General features: G+C 47.1%; 3 protein-coding genes across 3 annotated transcripts; 2 read left to right on the top strand and 1 right to left on the bottom strand.

Moving 5' to 3' along the window:
• Positions 1-1,418: 1,418 nt before the first annotated feature.
• On the top strand, positions 1,419-7,355 carry F4817DRAFT_30107 (AAA-domain-containing protein). The gene is made up of 6 exons (XM_049299791.1): positions 1,419-1,527; positions 1,598-1,651; positions 1,724-1,815; positions 2,019-4,974; positions 5,036-5,308; positions 5,360-7,355. Exons 4-6 carry the CDS (start codon positions 2,053-2,055, stop codon positions 7,055-7,057), a joined length of 4,893 nt encoding a protein of 1,630 aa, XP_049153537.1. The 5' UTR covers positions 1,419-1,527; positions 1,598-1,651; positions 1,724-1,815; positions 2,019-2,052; the 3' UTR covers positions 7,058-7,355.
• Positions 7,356-7,618: 263 nt separating this feature from the next.
• F4817DRAFT_30077 (alpha/beta hydrolase fold-domain-containing protein) lies at positions 7,619-9,428 on the bottom strand. Its single transcript, XM_049299789.1, has one exon. The coding sequence runs from the start codon at positions 9,291-9,293 to the stop codon at positions 7,737-7,739; it is 1,557 nt and encodes a 518-aa protein (XP_049153536.1). The 5' UTR covers positions 9,294-9,428; the 3' UTR covers positions 7,619-7,736.
• Positions 9,429-10,523: 1,095 nt separating this feature from the next.
• On the top strand, positions 10,524-11,857 carry F4817DRAFT_321436 (major facilitator superfamily domain-containing protein; the record flags this gene model as incomplete). The annotated part of the gene is made up of 3 exons (XM_049301288.1): positions 10,524-10,787; positions 10,854-11,026; positions 11,101-11,857. 3 exons carry the CDS (start codon positions 10,524-10,526, stop codon positions 11,855-11,857), a joined length of 1,194 nt encoding a protein of 397 aa, XP_049153535.1.
• Positions 11,858-12,896: the final 1,039 nt, after the last annotated feature.

Raw genomic sequence — 12,896 nt, 5'->3', positions numbered from 1 at the left:
AGATGATTCTTACCTGAGATGACTTACATATATCGGACTGATACTTGTATGCTGTACCTGAAGGGAATATAAATACGTATAGGTATTTCCCGCGAGGTGATGAATGGTTATAATCTTGAGTGATATATCTTCTGATTCAATTTGTGTAAGTAGTTCAAAGTTGAATAGCTTAGTACCTATATTGTTGTGATGCTATGTTGGGTCTCTGTACTGTCTTGAAGTTATGTGATACTGTGAGATAGCACTGTAATATAGATACTGAAATGATTATTACCTAATGCTGCTTGTTGTGGATGCCTGGATGCCTCAGGCAGCACAAAAATATTGGGCCCGCCACGTACACATGTACCTAGCAAGCCGTACCCACGCAACCACGTCCCTGGCCCCTTTCCAACGGCTCATAGGGCTGACCTTGAGTTTTGAGCCGCATGGTAGCGCCGTTGATATGATGCAAATCTGGGGATGGACCTTGGAGATATTTAAAGTCGAAGTTGATCAACTTATAATTCACATTTGATTTTACGTAAACCTGTTACAGGCTGCAGATGGGTTGAAAATTAGTCAATTGAATACTATAAATGTAGGCGATCCGATAAAAGGTCACGGAGAATGCGTTTTAGCATCATGGCTAGAGGATATCCGGAATCTCGAAGATGTCGAGTTTCGATGTTGAGAAATTGGAGTGAAGATGGATGGATTGTCGGAGTTGTCAGGGTTGGAGTTGTTATGGTAATTTTTGGTATGACACGCCAGATAATTCTTGGCAGATGAATCTTGATTGGACAGAAGTTGCTGCACTGTGGGACAATCATGTTTTGCAGTGGACCGTGCATAGCACCCGCCTTGTTGCAGGGGGGCGTAGAAACGCGCGACGAGTGACTACCTAAACCTTACTAAACCCCCGAAGCTCCTTCATCCTTTCAGCTTTTGCGCTTTTCACGCAACGCCTCGTCTTTTTTCACTACAAATTCCCATCCCACACTTTGCCGCGTCTCGGATACGTAAATTCACCTCGTCTTACATCCGTCAATGTCTGACGCGACTCTGTTTCTCTTTCACGTTACCCCATAGATCATCTTTTTGCATAATACCATTCGAGACACCCGTCGTCCAATTATTCTTTAGATAGTTATTGATTTCAATCGGCGTGAAGAGACCTCTAGATAATCCATCCTGAACGGTCCTCCAATCTCGACTCTATGTCCTGCCCTTCCGAATCTATCGCGTTGCCGTGACTTTCCATCGAATCCGCGTCTCAACTTGAGCTTATTTGTCCGTTCCGTGTCGATCCTCTTGTCTGATAGGGCGGAATAGGATAAACTTAGATACGCTATTGGAACACCGACGGAGACAATCTATACCACTCAGGCAACCTCTCCTAGACGAGTTGGTTGACCGTGTTACCATATGCCTTGATCCGAATATCTGGGATCTGTTGCTGTCTTGGGCTTTAGGCGCATTCCGACGTGAATGGTGGTGATGGTCTTCTGGACGTTATATTCATCTTAACCCTTGAGTTGCTACCAGGTACGTTCGCTCGGCGATGGGGAGAGTTTTTGAAGCATCCGCGTCTGCTTCAAGTCTAACCTTGTAAAAGCTGACAACAACGCAAGCTTTTAGCTCTGCCTATCACCTCCGAGACAACCTCGAGGTATGTTTGCTCTGTCACTTATTCGCTTGTTCTAATTGTATTAGGGTATATGCTAATCCCCTCGAACTATAGCTTAGGCCTCCCACTGCCTTCTTCTCGCTTTTTTGTGTGTTGCTCCCGGTTGAGGCCGCAACAACGTGTATCCGCTTGTTTTGATACTTCAAGTAAGTGCTAGCACTCCTTGCTCCCGCCACATCACATCATCAACTTCACCAGCTGTGCACTAACCTTGTGTTTTGGCACGCGGGTCCCTGCCCGACTTACTTTTTATATCTTCCCCTTCTTACCCTTCCCCACTTTCTCTTAATAAACTTGCAAACCCCATGGCAACTTTGAGCATATATTTCTAACTCTTTCATCTTTGCAGTCTTCGCCTGCTGCTCGAAGACACAATCTTCAAAATGGCTGGCAAACGAAAGCGGGACATCCTCGACTTTGACCCTAACAAGTCTGATTCCGACGACGAGAACTTCGAGCCCGAGGTCGACCGGCCCCGCTCGCGCAAGAAAACTCGCCCGCCCGGAGCCACCAAGTCTAGTACTCGTAGTAGGAGAATTAAATATCGGGGGTCTGATATTGATGATGACGAGCTCGGAGATAGCGAGCAAGAGAACTCATTTGGCGAAGACGACATAGAAGAGGAGCCCGAACCTCCCATCAACGAAAATACCGGTCGCCGCGTTCGAAAAGCAGCTACCAAACACCAGAATTATAAGGAGAGTTCGGATGAGGACGATTTAATTCGGGATTCGGACGAAGAGAAGGACGATCTTATCAAGGAACCACCTAAGAAATCCCCCCGGCAGAGGAAATTGATTACTCTCAAAGTTCCCCCGCAGTCGCAGTCGCGCAAAACGCGCGCAGCCTCCAACGCGACTGCTCCAATTGGCATTAGAAGAGTCACTCGAGCGCGCACAGCCGAAGCAGAAGACGAGCTGGTCGAGCTATCAAATTCGGGTAGACATGCGAGGCTAGCCCGAGGTTCTAAGAGCAAGAGCCCGGAAGCCCTAGGCATCGTTGGCCGACCAACTCGTAGCGGAAAAGGTATCAAAATGACGATTCCCACTGTAATTGAAGAGGATACCCAGGAAGAGAGCAAACCGTCTGAAGCCGAAGCTGAAGTTATGCAAGACCCTATCGTCCAAGATGTCGATCCAGCCGAGGAAGATGCCATCGGTCAAGTAGATGATGAAGTGATCGAAAATACCGTTCTAGATCAAGAAGAGCCTATAAAAACGGTGGAGAAAAATGACGCTATGGAGGTGGATGACGAAGATGACGATGTCCCCGTCGCACGTAAGACGCGCAGCGCGAGGGCTAACCAAACTGCGGCAGCCACCGAAGACGCTCCTGCTGATGATGGCAGTCCGGTTAAGAGAATCCGCGGCCGACTCACACGAAAATCTCGGTTCGGAAAGTCCCTCCAAGAGCCTAGCAGTGATTTTGAACCCGGAAATGAGTCCGCAGAAGAGAACGAATCTGGTCCCGAAGCTCATAAGGGTGGAGATGTCGGTGATGACGACGATAATTCAAGTCCCAGTGCCCGTGGTCGAAGATCATCGAGGGGCAAGGGAAGAAGATCTGTGAGAAGATCGCAGCGGCGTGCCGAGTCCGGAGACGAAGACGAGGTTGACGAAAACGAAGTAGCAGAAGAACTCAGAGATCTTCGACAAGATTCTCGTTCGCGCAGAGAACGCCGCTCGCCACAAATCCTCTTTGAGAAGAAAGCCGAGACCAGACGCCGTAGAGGCCAGCCGGTAAATTATGCAATTGCGCCGCTCAATGCATTCACTGTTGAGCAGGAAGAAGATGACGACGACCCGGCTCCGACACCAGCCCGTCGACGTGGACGTGCAAACGGAGGCGGCGGTTGGGACCATAGTCTCCACACGACTGCTGGCGCTTTAGGCGGCGTCGGTCTTGTCGGCTCGCTGCTCGGCGGACCGTGGGGTACTGGTGCCGCGGGTGGTGCGGATTCTGATAGCAGCGACGATGAGATGAATAACCGAACAGGAATAGCTGGAATGGTGGGTATGACGCCAACCTCGGCGGCTCCTCCTGGCCCGTCGCTCGCAAATGCGGAGGGAGGTGGTCTCCTTACGCCCGCGCCAAATGTCGGTAAAATTAAGAACCCGAAGGCTCTTGCTGATGCGGACCCCCTCGGTGTGGACATGAACGTTGACTTCAGTCACGTCGGTGGCTTGCAGAGTCACATCGATCAGTTGAAAGAGATGGTACAACTGCCGCTACTATACCCAGAGTTGTTCACTAGATTCCACGTTACGCCGCCGAGAGGAGTGTTATTCCACGGTCCACCGGGAACAGGAAAGACTTTGCTGGCTCGAGCCCTCGCAAATACGGCTGGCATCGGCGGCAGGAAGATCACCTTCTATATGCGCAAGGGTGCTGATGCCCTTAGCAAATGGGTCGGAGAGGCCGAGAAACAGCTGCGTCTCCTATTCGAAGAAGCTAGAAGAACGCAACCTAGCATTATCTTCTTTGACGAGATTGATGGACTCGCCCCCGTACGGTCAAGTAAGCAGGAGCAGATTCATGCGTCGATAGTATCTACCTTACTCGCTTTGATGGATGGCATGGACGGTCGCGGCCAGGTGATAGTCATTGGCGCTACCAACCGACCGGATAGCGTGGATCCTGCCCTCCGCCGACCGGGTCGCTTTGATCGAGAGTTCTACTTCCCTCTACCCGACGTGGACGGTCGCAAGTCGATCATCGATATCCACACCAAGGATTGGGGCCTTACCGACGAGTTCAAGCTGTCTCTGGCTAAGGACACGAAGGGTTACGGCGGTGCTGACCTGCGTGCTATGTGCACCGAGGCTGCTCTCAATGCAATCCAGCGAACGTACCCGCAGATTTATATGTCCAAGGAGAAGCTTGTCGTCAACCCGGAGAAGATCAACATACACATGACCGACTTTATGCTCTCTAAAAACAAGATTGTGCCTTCTTCAGAGAGATCCGCGATATCCGGGGCCGCGCCCTTCCCGAAACCTATCGAGCCTCTCCTTCGAGACCAGTTTAATACTATTACCAATCTTTTGGATGGTGTCTTTCCGCGCAAGAAGAAAGTGACAGCCCTAGACGAGGCCATGTTCGAGCCTTACGACGATGAAGACTTTGGTTTCAGTCGAGAGGCCCTGCAACAGGAGTTCCATAGATTTCGCGTTTACCGACCGCGGCTTTTAATATGCGGCTCGCAGGGAATGGGACAGGTTTATGTCAGTGCTGCTATCCTCCACTACCTCGAAGGTGTCCACGTTCAAAACTTCGACATAGCAAATATACTTGGTGATCCCCTGGTAAGTGGTGAAAGGCATCTTTAAATAGCTTCTCTTGGGCTGGCAGCTAACTTGTATATAGCCTGCCGAGCAAGTTTTGTTCGGGCTTTTCGCCGAGGCCAGACGCCAGAAACCGAGCGTCATCTTTATCCCGCATGTTGACATGTGGTATGAGACATTAGCTGGACCGGCGCTCACCGCGTTCATGTCCATGCTCAGGACCATACAGCCTACGGATTCCATCATGGTCGTAGGTACCGCAGAGAAGGAGCTAGAACAGATCAGTCCCGATCTCAAACGCGATCTCTTTGGATGGTCTAATTCCAACTTTGTGGAGATTGCCCGCCCAGCGAAGGTGAGTCTAACCTATATGTAGAATGGACAGCGCGAGGCTAACAGAACATAGGAGAATCGACGTGAATACTTCGATAGGATCCTGGGGCATATTCGAAGACTCCCTAAAGACTTTCCCGAACCGACTAATCGAAAAAAGAGAGTGCTGGAAGTGCTTCCCGTCGCCCCGCCGCCCCCGCCTAAGCAGATGACTCAGGAAGAGATCGATGCCGAAAATCTGCTTTACAGAAAAGCTCTCAACTTGTTGAAGATCCATCTGCAGCCTATCATGGACCAGATCAAGCGCAAATATAAGGTCTTCCGGTCCCCTATCATACCCCTATCGCAGTATCAATACCTCTTCGACGAGGCAAATCCGAACTATGTCAGACCCGACGTGGCAGATGCCCCGCCGCGTCCCTATGTACTTTCTCAGGATGCGGAGGGAGCCCCGGGTCTCCTCGAGACAGCGACGGGCAAGTTTTATTATAATCTCGACACGGTGACAATCGAGACGAGGCTCGCTCACGGTTACTATGTTAACCCATGGGTATTCTTAAAGGACGTAAAGTCTTTTGAGCGTGACGCAAAGAACCTCGGCGACAAGGCCCTCTGGCTTAAGGCTGACGAACTTGCTACTAACGTGAGCGTGGACGTCTCCGATATTAACGATAAACTCCAGAAGATCGATTGGGATGCAGAGTGGAAGAGAGAGCAATTTCGGAAGAGGGAGTCGAAGCGAATACAGAGAGCCCGCAAGAGAGAAGCGCTTGCCAACCAAACCGGTGGAAAATTCTTGCAGGGCCCTCAACAGGTAGAGTTGCAAAAGTCCCATACGACAACAGCCCATTTCCAAGTTATCGGCGAGGAAGCTATCACGAATGGAGGGAGCTCGCTAAATCATGACAATACGAACGGAACATCCGCACCGTCCCGAGTTTTGGACGACGATGCTACCATGACTGATATTGATAGCCAGCCGCCGCCCGGTGGCCTAAACATGCCCATGCAGCCACCCTCTCAGTGGCCCCGCATGTCTGTTCAATCCCTGCACACATCCATACAAGCGACGGCAGGAGGTACGAACCAGTTCTCCCAGATCTCAGCTGTTCAGTCTCTTCCTCCGGGTGTATCGCCGTCAGCGTTAATTAACGACGCGTCCACCACGAAGACATCAGATCCTTCCAACCGATCATCCAACTTCAGCACACAGGCTACTAATGGGATCCATCACGAGCAATCTAGCCCTGGTGACAACCTTCCGGATACCCAACCGTGTCCCGGAAATAGCCAGGCCACGTCCAGCGACGAGCAGTGGCCTCACTCTCAGGCTCACGGCCTCTTGCGGGGATATATCCCCCAGCCCGGGTCGTTCCACGGGTCGCGCGCACAGGCATCGCCTGCAGGTGGAAAATCATCACATGCCCCGAGTATGGTAAACTTACTAAACGACCCTCCCGTTGACGAACCGTCGCAATCGCAATCGCAATCGCAGTCGCAATCGCAGCGCCAGTCGGGCATATCGTCAGCTTCTCAACAGGTCGAGCTAGACGATTCTCAGGCCTATTACTTCTTGGAGAGACTCACCGAACGCACATCGGGTTGCACCATCGAGCAGCTGCAGCAGATCTACCGCGAGATGATGGTAGAGCTCTGGAGGACGAGAGGCGAGAATAACCGCATGAAAGTACTCAACTCGGTCACCCGAGTTTTTAACGAGGCTATTAATGAGATCGAGTCGAGTCAGGGGATGCTCCAACCAAGCCAATAGTTGATAGGATCAACGATAAGGGGTTATGAATTTCGTGGATATATCTGAAAGAGGTTGGCCAACCTCCCTATGTAATTATAAAAAGACTACTAGAGGCGAGGAGCCTAAAGGAACCGCGTGGTAAGGTGGCGGAATATTGCATTGTCTGTAAGGCGATCCGGACGCAGGAAACGTTTATGGCTTACTGCTTATGAAGGCTTTGGCTCGCGCCTGATTTTTTTTATAATACGCCTAGTTCACGCCTTAGGTAGGACTGACACATTTGGTGTACCGAAAATACGATCGTCTTTTAATCAAGTTGATGATATTTTACAACGTAGCTGTCTTGTCGGTTACCTTCCGGCGCTACATTAAACAGGTATCTAAGGTACCTCCTAGCCTATGAGGTAAACGTAGTACTTATCCTAACACAAGCCACGCGTAGCATAAAACTTAGGGCATAGCGGTTCTAAAAACGCCACTCATTAATGAACCTTAGTGCTCTAGCCTGCTCCTTTAGTTTGAATTTAAACACTTCTCACATCTGATTCATATACAGGATGATTTGTAGCCCCAACATCTTGACGACAAGACGATCACTTAACAAGAATAAATATGTACTCTATTGATGTTCTTCCAATGTATATACACTTGGTCAATCCATATACATAACTCATACACCACCACCCGCCAGTCTTGCTCACGACTGCAAAACCGTGCCTGGCTCTGGTAGCGTCAAGTTCAAAAGGTACGCGTTAGCCGCGGCCGCCGTCGCGCCACCTGACAGGTAACTCGTGTGGCCAGTGCCGTTGCGCGTAAGCAGCACAGAGCGGTCGCTCCCGATCTCCGCGTGCAGACCTAGTCCCCAAGCATAGCTTGTCGAGGGATCGAATGTGGACTGTAGCATCAGGATCTTCACGTCGCCTTTGTATGATACGGGCTTCGGCGGGTTCGTCAAGGCAGCCGGCCACCCGATGCACGAGGTCTGGATCTTGTAGCTCTGGCATAGGACCCCGGTTAGGGGATTGAAGGTCGCGCCTAGAGTTGCTTTGGCCTGCACGTCGCTGAGAGAGGACGAGGCGTGTGTCCAGTCTTGGCAGGCGATTGCCGTGCCGGCGAGTAATGAAGAGTCCTCGTATGCGTCGCCTGTTACGAGGGGCTGCTGCTGCGAGATTAGTGTTGCGTTGTCGGCGTCGGCGTCGGCGATGGCTTGGCCTAGGGAAGGCCATAATGCCGGCGAGATCAGATATGGTTGGATGTTGAACCGTATATCTTCCTCCGTCACGTTGGAGCGGCAGACCTTGTCGTCACAGCCAGGGGCTGGGATGGGAGATTTAGTCGCCTTGGCTATTATGCTTTCGAACTTAGCCCGGACATCTTGGCCGCTTAGCGCGCACACATCCTTCGACGCATCGGCGCACCAAGTGAAGAAATTTTTGAGTGTGGCCTCGTACGTGGAGCCCTCGATGAGAAGGTTGCTAGCCTCCGATTGAGAGTGCTGAAGGTTGCCGTCGAGTACTAAGGCGCGGATACCGTCGGGGAATAACTCAGCATACTGACTGAACAACTGCGTGCCGTACGATAGGCCTAGGAAATTAGCCTTCTCGCCGCCCAGGGCCTTGCGCACGGCCTCGTGGTCCCGGACAGCACTTATAGTGTCGACGAAATCGATCAAGCGGCCCGTCTTGGCACGACAACTCTCGCCTAGGTCCTTGTTATACGCGACGAGCGCGTCATACTCGTCCTGCGTCTTGGGGGCCCAAGTAATGCGCTTATTGTACGCAGCTGTGTCACATTGCACCGGAGTGCTGAGGCCGACTCCTCGAGGGTCCAGACCGATCACGTCGAAGCGGTCGAGAATCTGCGGGTCTACGACGCCTGGCACCGTGGAGAGTGTCGCGACAAGGCTGGTGGCCTGCCCCCCTGGGCCGCCCGGGTTGATGAATAGGTTTCCGATCCGATTGCTCTTGTCGCGAGCCTCGATGCGGACCAGGCCTAGCTCTATTGTCTCATTGCCCTGCGGGTGCTCCCAGTCTAACGGCACGGTGTAGGTCGCGCATGTGATGTTAGGGGGAAACGAATCTGGACATGGACCCCACGAGATGCTATCCGTAGAATTGGATTTCACGCTTCTCTTGGGAATTAGCTTCGACCCGGTTAGTTTTAGTGAAGGTGCTCCTGGAATAGTCACAGTGAGCGCCGAGCTCAAAGTCGCAAACACGAGGAACGCCTGCGTAAGTACAAGTGAGTGCCCCATGGTGATGTCTTTTCGTCTTGGATGGTCAGTGCAAGTGCAAAGCAAGAGACCTCATGCGAGAAGAGCAGGCTCGCTTGTATATGTATACCTCTCCCGTCTTACACGAGCGACGTTAATTACTGTCTAGGTAATTAGGTCCTACAGAGAGGCTTAGGACAAGCAAGCTAGAGCAGCCCAAGACACAAGGCGCGGCGTCCTGGCCAAGCTTTGTCCAGCTGCGACGTTTCCTTGTCGATCCTTACCGGGGACGAGGGCTATGAGCCGACCGCATGCAGCGATTGGGCAACGTTGTAATCGATAACATCTCAGACAGAAGCAGAGGATGTTGCCAAGTTGCTATGCTACGGTGTAATTTTATAAACCCTGCCACGTCTTCAACACTAACGACACAGCCGCAATTCATCGCGGTACATCTATTCATTCTTTCGCTTCTCCAAACTTCCGATACTCACCTTTGAGAAGTTACAATATCGCCCATAGAAGGGACGTTTTAGACCTGATGTGTACCATCCAGTCTCCGGATTCCTTAACAAAGACAGGGCGTTGCGAAACTTATATATATAAGTTAGTCAAGTAGCGCTCATCATAGATCGGAAATATAAAATCTCGAGTTAAGAGGCTCCAACGACAGCTTATCAATAACCAAAGTTGAAGTATTATCCTATAGCACATTGAAAGACTACCTCCTAACCTATGCCAAGACGGAAAATGAAAATCCCTTTACCCTCCTAGACATCGCTGGCCATCATGTCAGCAGCATGCGGCTGACTGCCGACTGTCTCGGTGCTAGGATTTAACGTCTTCTAAGTCGGGGTGCTGTGTTTATCAGATGTTTTGATCCCATCTATCATATTTTGGAATTAAAGGAGAGCACTTCGGGGATAAACTCTCTAGCTCCATGCAAATTCCGGATCTTGCATTTTATCAGTTCCAACCGCCAGAATGTCTATCCACTAGGTACGCAGTGGCGGTTAATATCTCGAATTTTTATATCTGAAAATACTCTGGGTACATGAGAGCTTGGTGAGTAATTGGATATCTAGCATGGATGAGATTGGTGGTAATAGATGAAGAGCGAGTCTTCTCCCTGAGGCTATTATGTAGTTACCCAAGATATATTTGTCAAACAGCTACAGTCAATAAATATCTATCCAGAATTCCCATGAACTTGTTCTCCCAGATAATAAAACTGAACACTGCGAATTTGTCTTTACGTTCTTACGAAACAACATGGCCACCCAGATCCGCGATACGCAGTTCGGTCACCTCGTACGCTTTCTGTCTAGAAATAAAGTCTTCCGATACCCTGATGAAGTTGACCCTTCCCTATGGAAAAGACCTCTACAAGGCGATACAGGCCCAGCACCTATATCGCCGGCAGAACAAGCCAACGATACACAGGGGTTTGACAAGCAGAGTCCCAGCACAGCTCAAGTCGGTGAAAACGACCGAGAATTTAATCTAATAGATTGGTATGGACCTGGTGATCCAGAGGTATCTGCTCCTAGCTTTAATTATCGAGGGGGAGAAAACAAGAGTTCAAGCTAACACTCGGTCCAGAACCCTCAAAATTGGTCTGGCAACTGGAAGCTACTGGTCGCTTTCCTCATGTGCATTCTCAACTTCTCATTCTACATCGCAAGCTCAATATACGTCCCTGGTATACCTAACATCATGGAAGACTTCGGCGTTAGCGAGATAGTGGCTACACTAGGACTCTCCCTATTCACGCTGTGAGAACTGCCAACATCCCCGCCTCAACCTCACCCCTAAAGAGAACAGCACTAACTCGTACTATTACTGTTAGTGGCTACGGGCTAGGTCCCATGCTCTGGTCTCCCATGTCCGAAATCCCCCAACTTGGCCGCAGCCCCTTTTATTTCTGGACATTCCTCGCCTTCATCCTGCTCCAGCTCCCCACGGGCTTCGCCGTCAACATGCCCATGTTTCTCGTCTTCCGCGTCCTGACCGGGTTTGTCGGCAGTCCGCCTCTAGCAACCGGCGGTGCTACTATTATAGATATGTACGACCCGGCCAGCGCCGGATACGGGATTTGCATATTATCGTCGTTCGGGGTCCTCGGTCCCGTCTTCGGCCCGATAATCGGGGGGTTTGCCGCGCCGGCGGAGGGCTGGCGGTGGACGATTTGGATATTCACGTGGTTGTGCGCGCTGGTGGTGGTCCTGCTGTTCTTCTTGCTCCCTGAGACTAGCGCTGCGAATATCTTGTATAGGAGGGCGAAGAGGCTGAGAAAGATAACTGGTGATTCCAGATTCAGGAGCCAGTCTGAGATCGATGCTGCTCGTCACACGTTGAAGGACCATCTGGTTGTTCTAGGCAGGGCTTTCACGCTGACTTTCTCTGAGCCCATTGTTTTCTTCATGGATTTATACTCGGCACTTCTCTACGGGATTCTCTTCCTTTGGTTCGAGTCGTTTCCTCTAGTGTTTGGAGAGATCTACGGGTTTAGCACTGGTGCGCAAGGGTTAGCTTTCCTTGGGATCTTCATCGGCGCTTTTGTCACCGTGCTTATCATACGGACAATAATACCAAAAGATTATTAGTTAAAAAAGATAATTAATAAGAAATATAAGATAATTATTTTAGGATTTATTAAATAAAGAATATTATAAAACCATGTAATTATATATAAGTAAAGTTAATATATTAATAAAAATTTGGTTAAATTAAAAAATATATATTTTAAATTATTTATAAATAAATTAAGATTTTTTTTTAAAAAAAAAAGGAAAATTAAAGATTTTAAAACTTTAAAAAATTATTAATAATTTTAATTATATTTTAAGCTTTTTATAGTTTTTATTATAAATAATTTTTTATTATTTTAAAAAAATTTAATATTTTAAAATAATATATGTATTTTAAATTATTATTTATTTTATTTTATATTAAAACTTTAAATTAAAGTTTAATAAAATTTAAAAGAAACCTTTTATTATTTTTTTTTATTAATAATTTTTTTTTTATTTTAATTATTTTTTTTTTATTATTATTATTTATTAAAAAAAAAACCGAATTAAGGTATTTTTTTATATTAAATTTTATACTTTTAAAAATTATTTCTTTTTTTATTTAATTAAAAAAAAATTTATAAAAAAATTTAAAGATTTTATATTTTATAAATATATAATTAAACCAATTTTTAATTAAAACTTTTTTAAAAAATATTTTTAAAGTAAATATTGGAAATATTTTTCAATTTAATTTAATATTTTAAAATTATTTTCGATTTAAATTAATAATATAAATTTAATATATTTTAATAATAATTATATTTTTGTTTTATATAAATTATAAAATTATAAAATAATTATATAAAATGTATTTAAAATTAATATTATTAATTTTATTATTATTAATTTATTTAATTAATTAATTTAATTATATAAATAAATAGAAAAAATTTATAAATTTTTTCGATTTTTTGTATATTTAATAAATAAAGATTATAAAAATAATTAAAATTAGTTTAATTAGTAATATTAAGTTTTATAAATAATATATAATATTATAATATAAATATATTAAATTAATATAATAGTTTTAATTAAATAAATTATTTAATTTAAATAATAAATTAAA

This window comes from Daldinia loculata (genome assembly GCF_022478755.1).
Source record: "Daldinia loculata strain CBS 113971 unplaced genomic scaffold F4817scaffold_116, whole genome shotgun sequence".
NCBI lineage: Eukaryota > Fungi > Ascomycota > Sordariomycetes > Xylariales > Hypoxylaceae > Daldinia > Daldinia loculata.
The sequence above is the reverse complement of the archived record's forward strand: the minus strand, read 5'-3'. Positions and strand labels throughout refer to the sequence as shown.